Raw genomic sequence first — 23,264 nt, 5'->3', positions numbered from 1 at the left:
AGACAGTTCCGAAAGTGTAAGAATGACATTTCACAACATGACGTGTGGTTTTCTAGAAGGATCAATACTTGAAATACCTAGTACTTTGTAATAAATCATTTAAATAAGAAAAGGAACTTTCATTACAGAAAAATACTTTTAATGTCATAGAAAAGATGAGGATTTCACAGCTACTGTGGAGCAAACTGTCCTGTGCACAGAAGACTGTTGTAAGAACTGCTAACCCTTCCCCACACTCTCAGACTCTGGGGGCAGTAGGTTATAGAAAGTAACCACTCCATGAAAACAAATCCCCCAGAGCCCACTGGGCAGTGGCCGTGTGGACTAGGGAGACATGAGTGACTGGGCAGAGAGCACTCACATCTCCTTGGAAAATCCTTACATTGTTCAGTGCCTCTTGGAAGCTGCCCCGGCCGGGTTAACATCTCTGAGCTGTTCCCTCTGCCCCCAAGCCCATCTTCTGACCATCATCGCCTGCCTTACAAATGCACGTTTACCCTGAATGCTGCCGCGTCCTCGCCTGCCTGAGGATGGCAACTGATGGCTTTCAGTGAAGTCACCACAATTTAGAAAGTTTAAAACCACAAATGTTTCTTGCGGTAAAACTTCTAATTACTATAATTGCACATTCACCAGTTCATTTAAAAGTTTGGTTTAAAAATACATTAAATCGAGTTCAATAATACTTGAGGAAAAGGCACTTAATACTGCAGTTTCCAGAACGTGATCTGTCTGTCCTCCCCGCCCGTGATGACGCTGCTGCACTGCTCGTTCATCCACATGCACGTCACGGCTCCTGCGGGAGAGGCGTGGGGTCAGGGCGCGGCGGGGACCTGCCGGCGGACCAGCACGGCCTCCGCACAAGTTAAACACAGCGCTCAGTACAGGGAACCTGGGAGGAGTAAGGAACCAGGTAAACGCAAAGCTAACGCTAAAACAAGCGGCAATTACGGATGCGGAAGAGAATGCAAAGGTTATACACTGACAACCAGGGTCAGGAAGCGGCAGGGTGGGGAGGGAACTGGTGTGAGTTTGCTGATTTACTTCCACTTCTGTTGCAAGGAGGCGAGGTTTCTGAACGCTAGTGAGCTGAGGAAGAAAGGCAGACTCACCACTAACACCCACCCACAACAGTGACCTGGGGGAGAAAAGGCGGCAAGTCAACAGATGCTCGTAACCATGGATCCTGGAAGAATTAAAGCCGCCGAACAATCGGGAGGAAGACATGCCCGTGTCAGCAACACCGAAAACCAGTGGGCAAAACAACTGCACACAACTGCACACCCTCCGCTCAGTAACAGTAGGCACGCCCGGCACCAGCTGGCGCAGGTCCTCCAGGGAGGAGCCTGCGTGGTAGTCAGAGGAAGACTTTGTTTTCACTGTTAATTCATGACTTTTTAACTCTGCAGGTATTAAATAAACCATTACAGCTTTTACTACAGTTTCTAATTCTCTACGTGGAAGTTAATGTAGAAACGCCCATTTTGGAGTCAAATGTCAGCATAAATCTAAATCCTGAAGGACCCAAAAGGCGCAGGTCACCTGGGCAGCCAGGGTGCCAGAGGGGCACGTCCATGGCGCAGAGGGCACGGGGGTTGGGGTGGGTGCTCAGTTTGACGCACATGCTCGCTGATGGGGACAGCGGGTCTGAGCAGAGTGCTCCGGGAGGAGGGGCAGGCCAGTGGCTGGCTGCTCACCTGCGTGGCCCCGAATTCTCTCAGTGCTCCTTCCCCCGAGGAGGTCCCAGATGAGCAGCTCGCCAGACTGACTTCCGGATAAAACAGAATTCCCATCCCAGATAAAGCACCTGCGAGAAGGATTTAGAAATCACCATGTCGTCACTCATCGTGAAGGAGGGGTCCACGCAAGCCCAGCGGCATGACTGTGAACTTGTTTGTAAATGGCTTCGCGCTAGGAACTCAAGAAGGGGTACCTCTGGGGCTCGTCCGAAGTCATGGATGAGATGAGCATGCCCGTCTGCACGTCGATGATGTTCAGACAGCCGTCTTCTCCTGTGCTGAGGACGTGGCGACTATCTGGAGCGTGAGGCGAAACACGGATACAGGTTACAGCTTCTGAAGCGCATTGTAAATTAATCTGAGGTTTTATTTCTGAATCCCGTGGCTGGATGCTCACTCGAGCTCCCTGTGCTTAACCAACAATGATTATCCTCTGCTGGAAATGCTTCTGAGATGCTGGGCTGATGACCCTTTGGTGTGAATTCATTTACACCTTATACATTAATTTCTCTAGTGAGGTGAGAAATTAAGAGCAGTACTTAATACAGCTTTTCTAATGGGTAGAGATGTCACAAGGAGACTGAATTCTACTACGGAGCAGCCTTACTTATAGGCAAGACCTCTCAACAGCAGTCTTTTTACACACATTATTTCAATAGTAATTCCAATGCCCTGGTACCATCTGTATTAAAAAGAGATAATTCTACCTGGGCTAAAAGCAGTGTCACATATGGTCCCTGAGTGACACGGAATCTGGTGCAGCATGGTGGCCGTGGTGAGGTCCCAGATAGTCACTGTGCCTTCTCTGGTGCCTGAAACCAGCAGTGTGCCTGCAGCATTTAAACTGATTGTGTCCACCTGCAGAAGCACACACACGGTACCCCGTGCAGAGTCACGGTCGTGAGCACTGCCCGGGCCCATCCACACACGTGGACATGAGCGAGACATCAGCGTCAACACCGCCTACTGTGCGCGAATTCATTTCAGGGAGGGGATCTTCATCTGCCAGTGGCTACAAGGATGTGTTGCCGGGGTAAGTGTAATGCTCTCGTCGAAAGAGGCTAAAAGGGACAGTTTCAGAGGGACACCCCATGAGGAATGAACGGCCGCGGGGTCCCTCAGTGCCAGCAGCACGGCTGACCCATGACTGAGGGGTTTGGGGGAGGTGGAGGGCGTCTCTGGGTTACACCCGCCTACCCATCTTGAATTACACACTAAATGAAGATTTCTCAACCTCAGTCAATCTGACCCCGCAAACCGGGCATCGGTTCGCAGCCTCTGAGGACAGGCCGTCCTGCAGGCCACGGCGCGAGGTCACAGCCCTGCGGGAATAGAATGAGCCAAAAGGACCCGGTCCCAGGCCTGGCTCTGCCCCAGGCTGTGTGCACTGGGCTGTGCAGACAGGTCCGTGTCCTCAGAGACTGGACGGGTGTCACCCAGACAGACGGCCCCCTCCACCCTCAGGGTCAGAAGACACGAAAGATGATGGGTCACATCTTGTCACCCAAATAGTTTGGGGGTCCTCAAATATTCACAATCTACTCAGAAACTGGACTTACGGAAATCTAGTTAGATAGTAGCTAATTCTCAGAGAAACAGCAAACCGAAACAAAGACAAAGGAGACTTGGAAGCCCGAGAGTCAACTGCAGGCAAAGAACCGAGTCAGCCTGCGATCTCCTCCAATGAGCAAAGTAAAGCCCTAGAGAAGCCAAGACCCCCCTGCTGGCGCGGCCCTGCCGCCGGTACTCACGCCCACGTCGTGCTCCAGCTCGGCCAGCAGGTCAAACTGGTGTCTCCTGGCTGCACTCATCTCGGGAGGGACCCCGGACCACACCTGGGATGGAAGACATTGCAGGAGGTCTCTGCCAACGTTTACTACAAAAGCATGTCTAACGCTCAGGGAAAACCCTCCTGACCGACGTCCCTTTAACACAGTTAAACGTGACCAGCATGACGAGGCCTCGGGAGGCCTGGCCGCTCCCCGCTGCCTGAGCTTCCCCAGAGTCGCCGGCACCGGCGCCCTCCCTCACACCTGCCCTCATGACCCAAGTGTTGCGTGAACTAAAGAAACAGGTGTGCAGAGTGCTGCAGTGTCCGTTAAGGTTTTGCGAAAACTCAAAAAGGCAAGTCACCCAAAAAATGTACTGAAATTCGGGGCCGGGGGCGAGGAGGAGCAGAAATGATGCAAAACTCCTGCAGGAATTCTGATGGTTTTAGGTTCTTGCTTTCGTTTTACATAAACGCAAACTGGACACCAAAGATGATGAATAGTGCCGTGGTTTATGCAGTGAAGTTGTACAGAAATGCAAAGAAAAGGTCAATATGGGCCGACATCGATGCTGACAGTGTGCGTTTGTCTGGTCTAACCTTAAATAAAAAGCATCCTCTGTTAACGGCCCCCCACGGTAGCCCGGTCTTTTCTGATGGCCTGGCTGGCTGCTCGTTCTACAGCCGAGCTACACCCTCTAACGAGCACGCAGCCATCCCGCCCCCGGAGAACACACAGTACGCAATTGTGAAGACCTGTCATGTTAAAAAGGGCACACGTTAAACAAACAATAATCTTCACTATCCTCACAGATCCCTCACTCTGTGAAAAATCGGGGAAAAGTGACTGAACACATTAACAACAGGCGGCTGACTGGCTTCTCAGGCTGGCCTCTTCCACACATTTCAATTCAGAAACTCCCTACAAACCTTCACAGTCGAGTCCCAGGACGCAGAATACAGCCTGCTGTCGAGCCAACAGATTTTACTAACAGCATCGTCATGCCCCATCAGCGTGTCCTGGCATCTCCCAAACGCCACGGAATAAAAGTAGCTGACAAGAAAGATGAGAACTGTTGAAACCGCCCGCTGACGTTGTGGCTGTTAAACACATTTTGCAATTAGTATCGTTTAAATCTACGGGTACTAAGGCCCGCTGAAATGACAAATTACTTGTTCTCGTGACAGTAAACCAAAGTGGGAATTTAAAAGTAGGAATTTCCAGGTCTGGCTCATCTGTGTTTTCACCTGAGTTTAAAAACTCAGAGGAAAATAGAGTCCAACGGGAGAAGTGATTAGATTCAAATCATCACACTGAAACCCACTGTCCTCACCAAGCATCTAAACAACGGGAGACCCTGTGCTTGCCGGCCTCGCGTCCACAAAGGGAGCGTGTGGTGTTACAGGGGGCATGCGGACACCTACACGTTATTGTCCCACGAAGAGCTTATGACAGTGGCATCTCCCGGTAAAAGTAAACACGACGACAAAGCCTGAAATGCAAATAATTTGACGTTAAATGATTTACAAAAAGCAGTGAATCCTTAATGTGGTAAAATGATTTCATAAGTTCCTCCCCCAAATTAATGCTCAAATTCTCTTTGTGTTGGCCTTCCTCATATTTGCGAAGTTTCTTTTCAACTGGCTGATTCCAGTTGCCGAGCTTCCTCCAAAATGTAGGAAAGGAAGTCAAAGTGTGTCAAGTGTACGAAGACCCACCCTGACGGTTCTCGGGGCTCCGGGCGCCCTTGCTGCCCTGGGCCAGGCGCCTCCGACCATGTCGGAGTGAATCGTGGGGATGCAGGCCAGGATCCAAACACACACTCTGGGGCACGGACTCGGGGGGAAAGGGAACCTTCCGGAAGTCTTTAGGGAACTGCAGTAGCTTTCAGATGACCGACATTAACAACAAAATGTGTTTTTTCAGAAGAACTGGTTTTCTAGTCAGTAGGTATCCTGCCAACTCAGAAATGCGTTAAATTCTGTAACACACAAGCATTTAGTCTGACAGTTCCCAGAAAAGGGAAGATTAAGGAGAATTCTACTGGGTAGCACTTTAAATTTTTTTAAAAAGTGACAAATGAAATCACAATATTATGAGAATGAGAATGCCTGGAAAAACTTCTAATTTAACTTAGGAGTCATCGAGCTGAGGCATTCCGTAGCTACCGCACGGGAACAAACCCGACTGTCTGGGAGGAAGCAAAATGTCATACACGTGTGTGTATAAAACAAGCCGCTCCGTGAATTTCTGTCGTAACACAGATGCAAAGTTAAAATGACCTCAACTCACCATATTTGAAAATGATATACTTCTTTGTAGCATCTTGGATTCTTTGGAAAACATCTTCAGCGTGGAGTCTGATTTAATAATGACAAAGCAAACATGTAAGAAAGATTTCCTGACCTTTACAGATACTGACCAGCAAGTGCATGCGAGGCACTGGGGGAGGTGGGGGGGATGACGGGCGAGACGCCGAGGGCCGCCCCCCAGGACACCCCAGACATCTCTGAAGGTCTGTGACCTATGACACACAGATTAGCCTAAAGCCACGGCCGAATGCAGAGTTAAGTCTAGTAACTTATAAATAAGCTAAAGAACAGGAAAATAGCAATTTTAACATTAAAGAAAACAAAAAAATTTTTTTTAAATGTTTTTAAAATAGCTTTTAAAATATTTAATTTTTTTTTAAAAACCCAATTATGGTGTGATATCCTTGTACTGAATTAGCATCTGTGGACAGGAACCGCTAACTTCCTAAATACTAAACTAGGGATTGAAATGTCCAAGCGTTTAACTTCCTTGCTAACAGAAGCTTTAAAAAGGTGCACCCAGACAAGCTCCACACCAAGACCCGCAAACCACAATGTGCTCCCAACACCCCGCGTCCGAAATACGTAACAGCACGTTTCCTCATCTGGAAACACACAACGTGACACAGAACAGGTCAGCATGAGCTTTAAGTAATTTCTACTTTCCTCTGTGTAGTAAAACTGAGTATTTCAACCTAAGTTTTGCGACAGCAACACACAGGAGTGAGCCGGGACATGCGTAGGAAACCATCCCCCAGCCTGGCCGGCGGCTCTCCCAGGCGCCGGGGCCCGTGGTGGCCCAAGTGTCTACACACCGGATGCGTGTCCAGCAGCAACACGAGTGTAAATGTCAGTGCAAATAAACCGGTCACATGGATTAGTAAGAGCGAAGGAAAAACCAGAAAAAACAAAAGCTTTTGACCAAGACACCCCCACTCCCTGGTCGTTGGCCAGTTCACAACGAAGCAATATGCTAAACAGGCCTCAGAGGTTTAAAGCCTGGGTGCTTGTAAAACTCAGTTTACAAGGTCACGTGAGTACAGGGAGCTGAAGGATTTAACGAGCCACGACAGACAAATCCAGCCAAGAATGCAGGCTTCACTCAAAGATAAAGCGTTTTGTCTTGGGTTAAAACATTGGCAAGCTCAGTGGGGAGGACTCCTGGCAAAGCACCATGGCCTCCTCCCGTCAGAGCGCCATCGTCCAGGTGACCCCTGCACCCTGGGCAGGGCGTGGGCCTCCTCTGGTCTCCGGCAGAGTCGTCTTCCGTGCCTCGTGGAGTTTTGTGTTACAAAATCTGAGATCGTATTTGAACGAGGCAGGAAGAACACGCCATGGAGGCGGAACCACAGGCAGAGTCTGGGAGCGGCAATTTTGATTCGCCCGGAAATGGGTGCTAGGACAGCGCCTTCTCTCACTTAGTGGACGAAAAACACACTTTCTTGCAACGAAGACTGAAGGACAGGCAGCCAGCTACTCACAGCCAGCTACCAGCTCGGCCAAGCAGCTGTCTTAGAACCCTTCCCTTCTCACCTTCACTCTGCAGAGGGCCTGTCACCAAGCTTAGGGCAGGACGGGGACAAGATGTGCTTTAATGACATACTGTGCACCCTGCCCGGAAAAGCATGGCTGTAGACGGCAGGAGGTGCTTAATGCTTAGTCTCTTTATGAGATCAAAACAGTGAAATTCTAACGTGCCATTAAGATGCAGTTACATGTCCTCTTCCTTGGGCCACGGCAGGGCTTTTGCACAATTCTGATAACACCTAAGCCCATTAACAATGTGTGACTTAGACTTCGAGCTGAGTCCTGCAGTCAACACGCTGGAATATACGCTGAGTGACAAAAACAAAAGCCCAACAGCACATCTGGCTCCCTACCTGTGACGCCTGGGGTGGGACCCGGGGGGCGGGACCTGTTGCCTGTCCCTTTGATTCTGGGAAACCTTGCCAGCCACAGAAAGGTGTTTTCCCAGTATTGTTTTGGGCAAATCACCATGGAATTGTATGGCATCAACCACCAATTAACTGCTCGTAATTTATTCCCCGTGGAGGCAGCAGAAGCAGGGACAGTCCAGACGGAGTGAAGGAGCCCGTCTTCAGGCAGGAGGACATACCTTGTGAGGTTGTGAAGACGGACGAGCCGTTGCAGGAGACTGCGATTCCAGTGACTGCCCTGTTTGAAGACAAAGTTTTATAAATTACCATCAACCGTGTGCCAGGACAGCCGTCTCTCCAGGGCCTTGATCTGAGTGGGTTCAGTCCGAGCTGCTGTCCCCTTTCCTTCATGACGTGAATGCTGGCTGTGGCCCACCTGAGACCAGCCGCGGCCAAGTCACAGGCGGCGGCCCCTCATCCTGTTCTAGTAACACCTGGGGCTGGGACCACCCACTCTCCCTCCCCAGGCCACTGCCGGGGACGTGCGAGGTCGGACACACACGTGTGACACCAGGGAACCAGCTGCCAGCAACCATGTTACTGGAACGCCTCACTCGCTTCTGCCCAGTGACAAGGCCACTGTGCGGCCCGCATGTCCTCTTAAAGGTTCATTTGTGTCCTCACGGCCTCGGAGCATAAGGCCCCTTCCTACGTGCCATTTAGAGAAGTCGAGGAAAGGAAAGCATCAACAAATTCCAACCAGCCAGGTGGGGCTATGAGTCCCCTTCCGGAGGCTGTGCTCTGGTCTGGGGCCAGTGCTCCGATGGGGCCTGGCTGTTGAGTCCCACTCATGACCGACGGTGAGCCTGACAATGGAACGTCAGACTGGACATGGAGCAGGACAACGGTCTCGTCCCTGGGCCCGGGCTTCCCACCTGGGACAGGCCGGGTCAGGCCAGGTCAGCGCTTCTCAGGCCCCTCCCCATCCCTCTACCTGCACAGGGGAGACCCGCTGAGGCCGACAGCAAGCCCGAGGTTTTGGAAGTAAAGTGGGTTTTTTTGTAAATTCTTGTGAGATTTGCAATGTTGTGTGGGTGTGTGTATGCACGCACATTTGTTATCATTTTTTAAAAAAGCTACATTTTCGTGTGTGCGCGCACGTGTTGCGTGCACACTGGTTATCATTTTTTTTTAAAAAGCTGGATTTTCCCCAACAATATCAGCATATGCAACATGGTGGTAAGGGACAGCGTTTCTCCTGAAGCTTCACATTCTCATGGACCCAGGGGGCCATGCGCCCACCAGAGAGGCACCCGGCCACCTGCTGTCTGCAGACCCCGTCTCGTGCTCCAGAATGACCGAGGGCACAAATGACACACATCTGTCTTGTGCCAAACCTTCCTGGTCACTCTGACCTCAGATGGCTGGTCACTGTGGACATCTGAGGGGCACAGACAGCAGTCAGCACGGCTCTGAGAGAGCGCTCGCCCTGGACTCAGTGGCGCCAGGCCCCCCGGCCGAGGCCGCCGCGGGCGCACACGTGCTCACTCACTCTTTGTGGATCCTGTGCTGCTCGTACAGCTGCAGTTTGGTGATGTTGCTCCAGGCCAGCGTTCTGCTCTCCTCCGTCAGGTCTTCAAAAGACTCTTCACCTGGAGAGACTGCATCCAGCGGCAGCCGAGTCAGCCGCCGCCTCTCTAACAACGCCAGAGACCGTGAGCCTCAGGCCACAGTATTTTCTGTTAGAATCAAACAACCAGCAAAGCGCAACGCCCCCAGACAGAACTGCTCTCAAGGGCGCTGTTCGATGGCTCCACGTTTGTCGAGGGAGAAGAAGGTATGTGATCTCAATAAAAATCATTCGCGGAAAGACTAAGAAGTGTCTCTGACCACTACAGTGCTTTTGTACCTTTACCGAGGTTTGCAGCTTTCAGCAGGCCCCCGAGTTAGGAGCCTCAGGACACACAAGACCGATGATAATCTTTGCAAAAACCTGACAGCTCCCTAAGAACACTGCAGGCTGGTTTTGGGTTTAGTTTTGAGAGGGAAAAAGAAGAGATGAAGCCAATCATGGCTGTGCCCCTGGGGCAGGCCTAGCCAAGTGGTCCCCTCACTTCTGTTTAAGGGCAGCAGCCATCGCCCTTTTAAATAATCCCGGCGGGGAGCGCCCTGTGACTCAGCAGAGCACGGGTCTAAGGCACCGCGAGGTAATCCTGTGGTCTCTCTGACTTAGTCCGTGGGGCTTTCTCCTTAGGGAAGTGCTCGTGGCCAGCGCGGGTCACGCGACCGCAGGGAGTGCCGCCTCCGCAGCTGAGCGCCTCGCCGGCCGTGTGGCCTGAGAAGCCTGGACAGGCCTGGGGCAGAGAGGACTGGAGACAGGAAGGGACCATGCACTTCTGCTCCCGAGGTTTCATGGTGTCAGACCCCTCCCGGGAGCCTGCTGTGCGAGGCTGTCTCCTGTGCAACGTAAAACACGACAGCCGGGCAACGGTATATTCTCTCCTCTCTTTCCAAACACCAGATCTCAGAACAGTCAGGTTCAGCTCTGCCCCAAGCACATGCCTGGCACACTCTGTAAATGACTGACTAGGAAAATAGAACCAGGTGAAGAAATCAGAGCGCCTTGACTTCACGATCTGCATCTGGGGTACCGGATGCTCTGGGGTAGAGAAGGGCGATGTGACCGTTAAGGCGGCCACGGCCGGGACGGGTGGATGAGAAAAAGGGGACGGACAGCCAAGAATCCAACACCAGCTTGGGAAACCACAGGAAAGGAAGAGGACGTAACAACAACGCAAAACACTGCTGAGCCCCAGATTAAATCACCAAAAAATAAAAGCGACTGATCTCCTCTAAGGTCAAAAGTTAAAAACAAACCAAACAACAAAAATAGGGTGGTCTGTCTGCAGGAGAAACGCAGTCAGAGGTAAAACAGAATCACCTCTGAGCCGCCCAATGTCCCTGTTTCGTGTCTACTCCAGAATCTTCAGAAACACCTTAATCAGAAAAGAAACAGAAGACGCTCCCGATCGCTCTCCTTACAAAAGTTACCTGGAGAATCGGCTGTGGACGCGTTACAACTCGAGGGCTGGGACCCACTTTTAAACCTAGGGGTGATCCTTCGAGGATGCGGAGTCGCAAAGAGCTGTTTGGGTGTCTGTCCGAACTCCAGGATCTGGGTGAGCACGGCCACCTTCTCGTCAGGGTCCTCCATGCTTTAGGACAGAGGAGAAGCGACGTGGTGAAGCAGCAGGTTCAAGCTCCCCAGAAGCAGGAACCCCAGACAACACAGAGTAACAGGGGCGAGATGAACCCTCCGACGGTAACAGTGGCTACGTGCAGGGTTGTCTGCACTGTACCCCAGGTCGGCAGGTAAGTTTCTGAGGCTCAGCAACTTACATAACGGTGAAAGCAAGCTACAGTTCAGTGTCAGATTTCCATCCCTTAGTATCAAATAACCACATCCATCATTTAGACAAAGAGGCAATTTGTAAACAGAAACCCCTTACAGACACACAAGTACCTGTTCAAGTCTACGCCTCCTTCGTAGGTCAGGGGATGAAATACTGTAAAAAAAGAGATGTGAGATAGAACATGGCTGAAAGAGGAACCCTTTTGTTAGAACATATGCTCCGTTGAGAATTGCAAAAACTCAGCAATTTTAAACTTTTATTCAAAGAAACTGAATTTCATTCTGCAAAACAGCCTAGTAATCTCCAACGTGGGTAAAAAATCAGCCTGAACTATTATCTTTCCCTGAGCAGCAGTGTACCTGGCGCTGAGATCACCTGTCGTCCCAGGGTCTTTCTGGGTCAGTGCCCCTCTGCTCCGGGGGAGCCCGGCCCGGCCAGGTGTGCCAGGGGTCGGCCCCACGTCCCCGTTACCTGCGTCGGGAAGTCCGGAGGAGGTGAGAACTACATGAGGAGCAGGTGAGGGCTGCCGGCTTCCTTCTGCTCAGTTAAAAAGAAACTCTGGGGCCTTCTTAGGAACTGAGGTGGCTGTTCTAGCGTACTCAGACTGAGCTCTGAGAGAAACGACTGAATGGGATGGGAGTACAAGCTAGAATTACAAGACTTTAGAGAAAGACTTCTTGGGACCACAGAGAAGCAGGTGATCTCCAGGCGACAGTCCTTCCTCCTCTTTTACCCTCAGTGTCTGATCGGGGTCCCTGAGCCAGCGGGCACTGCCTGCTGAGACAAGGTGCTTCTGCGCAGGAAGTAAGCTGGACCATTCTGAACTCGTTTTTGGTTTGCTTCTGTTTAAACGCTAAGTGAAGTGTGGACGACAGGGACCCACCGTTGTGGGCTCCAACTGCGTCCCCTCCTTTCTGCTTGTAGCCGAACACGAGGTCGATCCACTCGTGCAGGTGCTCGGACACGTAGCTGCTCTCCAGTGCCTCCCTGCTCTTCCGCAGAAAGTCCTCGGGACCTAGGAGGTCAGACACGGCTGAATCAGCCCAAGTCACCCTTTGACTTTCTCCCGTTTCTTCTGTCTGTCCATGGGCAGATAGCGCTTCTGGGATCAGCAAGAGGGACGTGTTTCTTGCTTAGTGAGGTTATTCCCTCCCATCATATATAATATAAATTTGAGGGGGAGTTGTGGCAAAAATGATTTTCACAACATTCAGGTCTCTCCAATACATAGTAAATGTTTTTACATCATAGACTCAGGATACTTACAATTTGGAATAAGACTGTTACCTCATTTAGACAGAATTATAATGTTATTTTTTAAAATCTAGGCAATTGAATAATTAATTAGTCATACTGAGACCGCACTGCCAGGCAGAGGACTTGCCTGACTCAGTACGTCTAACTGGTACTCACTCCGCGCCCACGGGGGAAGCTTGACGTCATCAACCATCTGCCCTCCTTGTCTCTTCCCCAAATCCAGCTTCAGACTATTGATTAAAAAGCTGACGTCATCACCGTAGAACTCCGGAATCAGCTGAAAGTTTCGGGGGGGGGGGGGGAAGAACAACATTTTTAAAGCCGTTAGAAACCACCAGTCCGGTGAACCATTAGCGTGGGGACTGCTCACCTCTTTAAAATCGGTTGCACCATCCAAACAGTTTTTCCAAGTTTCTGCGATACTGAATGTGAAAAAAGGTGACAGTGATTTTGAATCAAGGGTATGGAAGCAGCAGCAGCAGCACTGTCTGGGAGCCCGGCTTCTAGGTACACTCTCGGTAACTCATGATTTCCCCATACCCACATGAGGGTCCACCTGCGACAGAAGAGAAAACCCTGGGCCCACTCAGGGAGGGACCACGGGGCCAGGACATGGACCCAGAGGGGACGTCTCCAAGGCCAGGTCGGGAGCCCCCCCAACACCACAGCCTCATCAGGGGGCCACTGGAGGCAGGTGCTTAAACACTGAAAACTGAGCATGACTATTTTAATAGCTCATTTCAAAAATGGGCTATAAATAAACACATGCAGAGCTTCGAAAAAGGTTGGAAAGACACAGACCAAAAGATGAACACAATGAGTATCATCTCTGCATGGTCAGATGCCCAGCGAACTTAATTTTCTTCTTTATATTCTCTGATTATTTTGGGTAAGAAAATATTACTTTATAATAAGAAAAATTACTTAAACACACATGGGGGATTGTATTCAATTCACAGCAGGATTATTTACAATAATGAAATGTTGGAAACGCTCTAAATGTCCAATAGAGAAACAGCTAAAATAAAGAGTTCAAGTGAATTACGGCATAGGTTAGGAAGTGATACAGTAATTTTAAAAAAATCACTTTTTTGAAGAACATCTAATAATATGGGAAAAACTTCAAGATCTAATATGAAGCTACAAAAGGCAGGACAAAACCCTGTATTTAAAACATGTTCTCACATTCACACGTACACACACACGGCCATACAAAGCCTGAGAGGAACAGGCGGAGCAATTTCTGCAGTGTTTTTTTACATTTCCTTCCATTTTTGTTTGTATCTAGGGTTCAGACGTGAACACACTGCGCATGCGTAATTAGAAAGCGTAAGGGGTGTTAGGCGAGGCATCGCGGCACACCTGTTGAACATTCTATCTGCGTTATCGAATCTTCCATTCTGCAGACATAGCATGTACTCTGGCGCTAGAGGGGGAGAAAAATCAGAGTTGGGATCACGATCACAGCCTCGCGGAAGAGTCCACGTGAAATAACGCTGAACCGGGAGTGGCGACGGCATCTTACCGATCCTCACAAGATAGAACAGCACGTAGCCCGGGGAGGAGTAGTGGCTGCCGTACATGAACTTGGGCTCCGGCATCTCCTGGTAGCGCGCCTGCAACACACGGAGCACGAGTGCTGCTGGGTGCGCGCGGCCGTGACTCCGGCAGCAAAAGCCTGCAGGAGTCCCGGCGCGGATACATTCTATCCCCTCGCTTCTCTCCTGGGCAGGAACAGGAGACCATGACAAAGAGCGGGGATCTGAATAAACACAGCATTCCTGCCAGAAGGGTCTTGGTTTTCTTGGCCCAGGGGGTAACAATGTTGGGGCTGGACTGAAGAGAAGAAATTTCATGCATCTCCTGTGCAATTCACCCGAGAGCACCCTCAGGAAAATAAATCAGCTCAGCCTCTTACCTCCTGGATCGGAGGCAAAAATGCAAATGGTGAGCAGCAAAACTCATGGGGCAAGGACGGCAGCGGGCAGAGATGGGAGGGAGAAAAAACCCGCGCGGACCCTTTGGTCCCTTGGGATAGACCCGCCCTAAGTCTGCAAGAAAAGAGCTCCAGGTGCTACAGAAACCAGGCCAGGGCTCCCGGCTGCTCAGAAACGAGGAGCCCCCGAGCCCACATACCAGCAGCCTCTCCAGCCGTTCCTTATTGAGGGCCCCTACTGGCTTACTGAGGTCCCGGAAGGTTCCTGGATTTGACAAATCTATAAAATAAACAAATGTTTAAAACGTAATGAATTCAAATAAGTAAAGCAAGCAAGTTTATACTTAACCTTATCTCCCTGAACTGACTCGCACGCACACATTTATTTCCAAATAATAAATCATTTTTAAAAAAATCAAGACAGACCCATTAGAATTACAGTATTTCCTATGGTTATTTATACAGCTATTAAGGTTAGAATGTGGGCGTTTTAAGTTAGTGACAGCCGCTCAGGTAACATCTCTAATGTGAAAATACCCTGCATATTGATTTTTATAAAGAGACCTGATTAAAAAAAAACTACATTCCAAGTAAAACAACAACAAAAATAAACAAATTTCAAAAGCCATTATTCTTCTGCCAAGATTTACTTTTTAGGTATGAATCACAGTGAATATTATTATTCTGTGACAACAGCATAATTCGAGAACTGGAGACCTGAACATTATCAGAAATAAATTGTGTTCCTAGAAAATGTTACCTTCTGTTACCCCTTTCAAGTACAAGAGTTCAATTTATGAACTGCCAAAAGTAATTTATTGCTCACAATATCTAATTTTAAGATATTACAAAATAAAGTTACAATCACATTCTATTAAAATAATTTGAGAATGCAGTCTATACACCACAAAGTTAAAACAATCATCTCTCAGTAATGTAATAATTGATCATTTTTACTTCCTCCTTTGAGTCAGTACTTTCTAAGAGTCCCATCATGAATAGCTATTCCGTTCAGTAATCACATTTCTGAATGTGAATTTAAAAATAATATAACCTGAGATGCAATTTTCCAAGTGAAAAACTTAACTATTTCACAACGTGGTACTAAGAGGTAATAAGAGGTAATAATGGTCACACAGGCTTAAAATTACATGCATGTTTTCTGGGTGTGTCCTTCAAGAAGTAGGTGAGTACTTTTTTTCAGGACTAGAAAAACTCAGCGACAGTAAGAAACATACGGATGCGTGGAATTCACATAACACTTCTCCGGTGTCGCGGAGGGGAGACCGGCCACCCCGCGCGGTAAGGCGGCCACGGAATTGACTCTGCTCAGGAACCATGACGTGGCCCCACGGTGGCCCGTCCTCTCTGCGCTGAGCGCGGGGGGCCCTTACCCAGCTCGGGGCTGCTGTAGTCGCTGACCACCCAGGGGAACACCGGGTACTGGGAGAGGTCGTTGCAGCTGCGGTCGGCCAGGCTGTTGAGGTGCAGCAGGTACTGGTAGTTGGACAGGTGCCCCCGCTGCCACTGCAGCGTGTAGCTCTCGGCCGAGCGCTCCGCCACGTGGTGCTCTGCGGGGACAGGCCGCTGGGTCACTGCTGCGCCCGCACGCACGTGACAGCCCTGCCGATGTTTCCCATGCAGACCCTCCCACCCATCTTTGAAAAGCCCATTTTAGAACAAGAAAAGCAGGCTACGATCTGTTCTGTTAAGAATGAGCATCTCCAAGATCCAGGAGGGAAACTTACTAAATACAGGATATAAAACTTATCATACCTGTTAAATACATGCTGTAAAGCAAGTATGAAAGTGTGGAGCAAATGTATAAATATTACATGGTAACGAAATATTTGCTATGTTACATACAGGCTACAACACGTGCTAACAAAGAACCCCTCCAAATGGGCTTGAGTTTCACTGCCCTTAAGAAGCCATGACTGTAAAAGTTTGTTTCCTCCATTTTTAACGAAATCAAAACAAAAATCTTCCAGTTTTCTTTCAGATCTGGAAGAGGGGTATTATTGTGAATTTGTGAACGACTACATATTATTTATGCAAATGAGGAATAAGGAAAAGAATAAAAACTGCTGAGGGAGAAAACAGGTCTGTGTCGGGAGGAAGCAATTTCTCAACCCCGCAGAGCCAGAAAGACCACACGAAAAATGGAATCACAGACCGTGTGGCACTGACAATAACTTTCCTGTAAAATGAGTCAACTGTTCTATTTTGTTCAGGAAATTTTGCTTTTTATTGGCTGCATCAAGCAACGTATCTAAGTCATTCGTTGATTCAATATTTATTTTTATTTATTTTGCCAAGTTTCTTCTCTAATCAGCTACTAGGAAAGGGCTTAAAAAAAAAAATCACAACATGCATCCTCTGATTTTCCATTCTCAGAACACATCAGAGAAAGTCTGGACAATATGAGGAATAAACTCAGGCAGAACCAACAGCGTCACAGAAGCAGACTCTTTAGGCCACGGCAAGTTTTCTAACTTGAGATTTTTTTTTTTAGGACTCACCATGAAAATTGAGTTTTTTGTTGTAATCTTGTTAGAGTTAGAGAAGTTAAATGAAAAAAATTAAATCCACAGGCAGGAGATAAAAGTAAACTTGTATCAAAGCTACATTAATGCATTAAGTTAAACTGAACAGCTTAATGTGAGAAGAAAAAAATAATGAATTCTAAAAGCCACTATAAAACAAAGTATGTTCCTTATTGAAAATAAACTATTCCTCCTTGCAGGAAAATTTCCTTTCTAAGGGAGTATGCTGCATAGGGCGCAGACGGCTTCTCTGGACACTAGGGCAGCAAACAAAACTCAGGTGGTGTTAGCAAAACCCCAACGTCTGTTTTTAGAAGTCATTCCATTCTAGTCAACGGGAAGCTCTGAAAGCAAGGATTTAATTCAGCCATACAACTTAAACATGCTTATGCTTGAAAAGAAAAACACAGGTGTTCTCTCGGATAAAGGTGGGAAAGTTCACATTTCCTATGGAAGATCGTGGAAATACTAGTTAAAAGCAAACCGATTCCCGTGGGACTGCGTTATACTTTTCATGTGTTCCTTTTGTACTTTTTCCAGCTTTGTGACTTAAGACCACAGTTAATGATCACAAACACATGACTGGATAACTCAGTCTCCCATGAAGAAACTCAGACCTGGTTTTCATAACTGGACATCAAAAGTAATTAGGGGATTCTTTGTAATCTGTTCAATCGGGGGGTTGTTAAGATGTGAAAAATATTTAAATATATTTATCACGAGTTTTTAAAATACAGAATTGGAGTGAATTATTAACAAATTTCATTTGTTTCCCTTAGTTTTTTAAAATGCCTTTCTGCCACCCAGTGCTGCTGATGAGAAGAAATAAACAGAACCACAGGGAGGTGATTCTCAAGACAGCACTTTTCTTCTCGTTCCTTCCTGTCCCAGTTACTCGGGATTTGAACGACCTTCACATGGACAGATAAAATGAAGGGTGAGCGCCAAACCTAGATACGTAGCAATATAAAAGTAGAGGTCGTCTCGGTCTTGAGGTTCGTAGAACTTCAGGTAGATGTCGGAACACAGGTCATCTTCTGTGCAGAACACTTCCAAGCCCTGTAAGTCCAGAAAGAAAAGAATCCAACCGCATTCACCTTTCAATCCCAGTATAAGCGACATCACCACCAAGGCCACCAATTAAACTTCTCTGTTTTTTGTCAGTTTCATATGCATATTCTCCAACTACAAATCGGATTTAGCAATACACACAAATGTCCTAAGAACAAGATGTGTATCCCAGCTCAACTTCATGAAAGCCCTGTTGGTGCTGAACATTGCTACTGATAACAGCATTTCTGAATCTGCGATTTTGTAATTCAAAATTGGCTGACCCAGGTCTTTCTGTATCTTCTTCCAACACAGATATTTAGCTTTCTTTTATAAATTAAATAATGATCATGTCAATTTCACACACGGATCACTGAGCAAGTCCTTCATTTAGTAGGCTGCAATTATCCTTAAGGAAACCAGCTGTGTGGATGTGCTGGTTGGGCCAAGATGGGACGGGAACAGACGGGGAGGGGTGAGCACAGAGCTGCCCGAGGGTCCACTCCAGGCTTTCACTGCTACTGCTGAGGGAACCGAGGAAGCGAACACTTGAGGCTCAATTTCTTGGTAAAGCAGGGCATTACCTACCGCACAGGGGCTGCAGGTAAACGAACACTGTATAGGAATCACCCAGGACACAGAAGGGACTCAGGCAACGTCAGGTTCTTCTCTTTTTCTGACTACACCTCTACGCCCAGAGGAAGAGATTTTTTATAGGACCTGTTTCCCTAATCCTCTATTAGCACTGGAAGGGGAGAGTGGCCTTTTAAGTAACACAGGCAGGGAAACAGTTAAACATCACAAACACAAAACGCAAAAATGATACGCTTAAAATTCGGCAGTGCTTTTGTAATGCCACCAACTTACTGGCTAAGCCTCAGAGGACAGATTTACGTTGATGTCAAATTAAAGCCCCCCGGGACCACGCCTCACGTGGGACTGGTTTCTACAGGAAGCAGGTGAGGCTAACAGAAGAGGGGATGTGCTTATTCAGGGGGGCGACTGGAGAGCCGCCCATGTGATGTGAATGGTTCTTTATCTCTTTCTCCCGCTCACCAGGCCCGAGCGCTGAATTAGCATAACGTCACAGTGAATATAAGGCAACTCCACTGAGAGCTGACCTGGTAACAGCTTCCAAACTGTACTCGGAGACCCAGGCGCCAAGACCCGGGGGTGGTGCTGGACTGGATCTGCAGGCACTGTCCCCATGCAAACCCAGAAACCCTGAGCACTTGGGACGGAGGGACTCCAGAGCACACTAGCCTGCTTGCTCTTGGAGCCAAAAACATTTTCCCAACAGCCCTCTGACCTTTATAAATTTCCAGCTCATCCAAAAGGCGCTGCAAGATTCAGAGCCTGTTTGCTTACAGCGCAACACATCTGCACTTTCCAGACATGCCCAAGGTGTTTACAAGTCAGGAGACTACCTGGAGGGTCAGACAGTCACCCTGCACGACAGACGGCCCATGGGAACTCACCAAAGGCATGAGGCCGTGCCTCCGTTTGTAGATGCGGCGGACGTCCTGGAGGGTTATCTGGACCACGGGTGTCTTGAAAAGTAAAAAGATGGTCTCACACACGAACGTTCTGACAGCGAGAAGCCGCCCTCGGTGTCAGAAAGAGGCAAAGGGGACACAGTCCTGCCTTCTTGACGTGAACGCGGGAACAGCTGGACAGGGAGGTCTCAGAACAGGGCATCTCTCCCCTTACATGCTGGTCTGCCCTTTTCCACCAGCTCTGTGACGGTGGACAAGTCCCCGGGCCCCCACTCAGTACCCCAAAATGATACCACATGCCTCTGCCCTTCCAGTTACTGCAAAGGTGCCAAGTGAGAAGGCGTACAGGGCTGGTACAGACAACTCTCAGGAACCCTGCTGTCTTTACAGACCTACGGTTTGCTCAGAACCGACATACATCCTTAAGAATCCTGTTTTTCACCCCCTTAAAAACTATAGTGTATTACGGCTCATGAGTAACTGTGGTATTAAGCAGGGCCCCTAAACCTTCTGTACAAGGAGGAAAATGTTTCTTGCTTCTCTGGAGTCTTAAAACACCAGGCAGAGAGGAATGAGGGCAGAAAAGGCACTGAGACTGGCTCAAAGGTGACACATCCACCCTCCTCCTCCTCCCAAGCGAGAGGGTGGAGCAGCCTCAGAGGCACCTGCAGGGGTGGAAGGAGCCCGAAGACTGGCCAAGGACCAGCCCCGAGGTCTGGGAAGGGACCACGGCTCACACCACAGACCCTGTGCACACACTCGGTTACTTCTGCAAAAGGTTTGACTTGAGCCACAGCAACAGTGGTGGCTAAGCCCCTCGACTACAGCGCAGAGAATGCCAGCAGCATGTGCACTGTGCCCCCTGGAGGGCCGGGCGAGCGTGCCCCACCACCTGGTGGACACAAGTGTCACAGCACCACCTTTCACTTGGGAAGCACTAGGGCTTCAGTGACACAGGATGAGAACGTGTGTAGCCCTTCCAGGGTGTAGCCTTCTGTGGCAGAACCGGTCCTGCTCTGATTGATGCTGCCGGCCGAATGGTCCAAGTGCACGATCAGAGAGTCTGAGGACTTCTACTCTTGTCAATCAACCACTCTGAGCAGGGGCCAGGTCTAGATGAAGCACCTGAGCTCTGCACGGCTGAGTGCGGAAATCGGAGCTCCTCCCGACCTTCTGACCTCGTGAGGCTAAAGCCGTGACAGAAGCCTGTCTCCACCATCGTACTAGGAGCTTCACAGCCGCCCGATCACAGAATCCCCCCCTACAGGCACCTCTGCCCTGGGGAGAGGACCACTCCGACTGCTTCTTGGGGAAAGATTCCGACCTGAAGATTTTGTTTGTAATTAAGGACAAACAAGAAATCTTGACTTAGGTTTACATACAAGGTGGGCACAGGAAACACCCATTTCCTCTTGATCTCAGCGTATTTCACTGCCCCCGTGCAGACGTGCTCCTGAGGAGGCATAAACCTCTAATGATCCTTTACAAAGTCACGAGGGGCAGGGGTTCTTTTCACAACACAGCAAGTGATCCCCAGCTGGCCGAAAATAGGCCAGGAGAGCTCAAACTCGGGTGCACGTGCATCAGGGGAACTTGGGGAGCCTGACCAGAGGTGGGGGGGCAATTCTGATCCTCCCCAAGACGTGGGAACTCGGTGCCTGTGAAGTCAAGTTCACGGGAAAGGGCTTGAAGACAAACACCGCGATGCGAAGGACGCATCCCCTGGCCTGTGGGCTGACTCACCGGGTACCCATTGAGAGGCTGAAAGTACAGGGTGGTGTCAGTGACGCACACGTGCCCAGGATTCGTCACCAGAGGTGTCACCATCTCTGCTTTGCACTCCATATGCAACGTTTCAGAGACACTCTGGAATCTGAGAATGTATTTTCCAGCAAAAACAAGAAGAAAAAAATCAGAACTCGATCTACTTCCTAGGTGTCACTTTATCTGACGAGCTGCAGTGTGACTTTGCAGAACGTGTGTCTAAACGCTACATTTAACACAAAAAAAATGGTGATACAGATCAGCCACTTAAATAAAACTGACTTTCTTTTAAAGGGTATAATGAATACTTGATTTTTAAAAAGCTGAAGAGGTTACGTATCACCGAAGACAGGAGGGTAAACTACACCAAATAGCCCTTTAGCTGAAGTCTTTACTCCTCCCGCAAAGAGTCAGGACTGGAACTGTTCTTACATGAACATAATTTTCTACTTTCGTGTCCTTAGGACCTGTTCTTACAGTCATATAAATCATGCTCACAGGGAGCATTTACCTCACACAGTTGCAAGGCTGCGGGTACATGACTACAATTACTTGAGTGTCAGTCAGTCCAAAGTACAGCCTCTGTGGAGTTCCTGCAGTCAAACCAAAGGTGACCCTAAACTACTCGAATGAGTCCAAAAGTCCATTTTCTTTTTGTTTTACTAATTAAAAAAAAAAAAAACTAGAGGGGCAGCACCCAACTCATCGATATTTTAAGGCAATTACATCGTCAAACAACAGGGGTAAAAAGTCTCGCCTATAAGTGGGACAAAAGCACACGGCAGGACAGGCTTCCTCTCCAGGTAGGACGTGAGAGAGACCTCCCGGCTCTCACCCTGACCACAAGCACCAGCCAGCTGCGCCGTCCTGCTGCGTAAGGAAGACAGTAGACAAGACCTACGTGAACGGAGAGACTGAGCGCCGTCTCAGTCAAACCCCAGCAGGCTTTCCTTTACGGTACTTGAGAAGCTGACTCTAGATTTATACACAAGCGCACAAGCCCAAGAAGAGTGAAGACAGAAGGTAAAAAGGAAGATACGGTGCGGGACCCGGCACGACCAGGTGCCCAGGTTACCAGAAAGCCACGGTAATTCATACGGGGGAACCGCAGAGGAGCCACAGACCAGACAGAGCCCAAACCTACATAACGTCAGGAAACCTACTCAAAACAGGGCAAGAAACAAGAACAGGCTGGTAGGAAGACACAGTTACTCGCAGAAAATACACTGGACACTTGGAAAAGCCCCCAAAAAGGAGAAAAAAATGAGTAAAACCATTAGACCAGTAAGAACGCAGTCTTAGGGGACACCTTCGGAAGGTACGTATCACAGCCTGGCGGGTCAGAAAGACTTCCCAGAAGAAGTGTCAGCTAAGCTGACACGGGAAGAGTCAGAGTGAGCCAGGTGTGGGGGAGGGTACAGAGTGCACGTGCTCGGCGCGCACGAGGTCCCGGGTTCGAGCCCCAGTACATTTCATTAAAATAAATAAATAAGCATAATCACCCCTTCCCCCCAAAAAAGAGCCAGCCAGGTAGCTAGGTGCAAAAGCGGCAGGAGGCTGAGCACCCCTTCTACGGGAGCAGGTGCAGAGGCTCAGGGGCACCACGGGGCACCCCCGGCATCTGGAGCAGAGGCTTCCAGAGCAGCCACGGCGACCAGCAGCGGAAAAGAGGGCCACACAGGCGCTCTGTGCAGGCGGGGTCGAGACTTTGCCCTGAAGGCAGTGGGGCGTCTGGAAGGGCTGTAAACAGACAAGCGATGTAAACAAGCCAGTTCTTTAGACAGAACACATGTTCATCGTGTATCAGGGCCAGTGGGGAGAGACCGGTGAAGGGAAGCCACGGGCCGGGGGACGAGCTGAGAGCCGCTCAGGGGTCTGGGCAGCCTGAACCCACCTGGGCATGCGGGAAAAGACACGCGCTCACAGAGGGCAGACCTCGGGGCGCAGGGTCAGCAGGCCTTTCTGACAGACAGACGGCAGCACGGAGAGGAGGCGAGGAAGCCCCCACGCTGCTCTGGCACCGAGGCCGGGCCACTCCCCCAAGGGGGCAGGTGTGGGTGAGGCAGACGGTGACACCCGTCCTCAGGTCTGGACACAGTGAATGA

General features: G+C 49.3%; 1 protein-coding gene across 3 annotated transcripts in view; it reads right to left on the bottom strand.

Moving 5' to 3' along the window:
* Window positions 1-117: 117 nt before the first annotated feature.
* Window positions 118-23,264, bottom strand: part of NSMAF (neutral sphingomyelinase activation associated factor) — a 44,645-nt gene continuing 21,498 nt past the window's right edge. For 2 of the 3 annotated variants that reach the window (XM_032470098.1, XM_032470096.1), the window contains 22 exons: window positions 21,139-21,268; window positions 19,378-19,449; window positions 17,800-17,908; window positions 15,698-15,874; window positions 14,504-14,583; window positions 13,893-13,983; window positions 13,730-13,793; window positions 12,738-12,789; window positions 12,524-12,644; window positions 11,994-12,125; window positions 11,221-11,263; window positions 10,749-10,912; window positions 9,250-9,394; window positions 7,937-7,995; window positions 5,801-5,868; window positions 4,933-5,000; window positions 4,438-4,561; window positions 3,491-3,574; window positions 2,447-2,597; window positions 1,934-2,036; window positions 1,698-1,807; window positions 118-796 (listed from right to left, as the gene is read on the bottom strand). In XM_032470098.1, coding sequence (XP_032325989.1) covers window positions 702-796; window positions 1,698-1,807; window positions 1,934-2,036; window positions 2,447-2,597; window positions 3,491-3,574; window positions 4,438-4,561; window positions 4,933-5,000; window positions 5,801-5,868; window positions 7,937-7,995; window positions 9,250-9,394; window positions 10,749-10,912; window positions 11,221-11,263; window positions 11,994-12,125; window positions 12,524-12,644; window positions 12,738-12,789; window positions 13,730-13,793; window positions 13,893-13,983; window positions 14,504-14,583; window positions 15,698-15,874; window positions 17,800-17,908; window positions 19,378-19,449; window positions 21,139-21,268 — 2,242 coding nt within the window. In that variant the 3' untranslated portion in view covers window positions 118-701. The remainder of the gene's footprint in view (window positions 797-1,697; window positions 1,808-1,933; window positions 2,037-2,446; window positions 2,598-3,490; window positions 3,575-4,437; window positions 4,562-4,932; window positions 5,001-5,800; window positions 5,869-7,936; window positions 7,996-9,249; window positions 9,395-10,748; window positions 10,913-11,220; window positions 11,264-11,993; window positions 12,126-12,523; window positions 12,645-12,737; window positions 12,790-13,729; window positions 13,794-13,892; window positions 13,984-14,503; window positions 14,584-15,697; window positions 15,875-17,799; window positions 17,909-19,377; window positions 19,450-21,138; window positions 21,269-23,264) is intronic. The other variant, XM_032470097.1, reaches the window with a different exon arrangement.

This window comes from Camelus ferus, chromosome 29, assembly GCF_009834535.1.
Source record: "Camelus ferus isolate YT-003-E chromosome 29, BCGSAC_Cfer_1.0, whole genome shotgun sequence".
Lineage (NCBI taxonomy): Eukaryota > Metazoa > Chordata > Mammalia > Artiodactyla > Camelidae > Camelus > Camelus ferus.
This window is presented reverse-complemented; position numbering and strand designations above follow the sequence as displayed.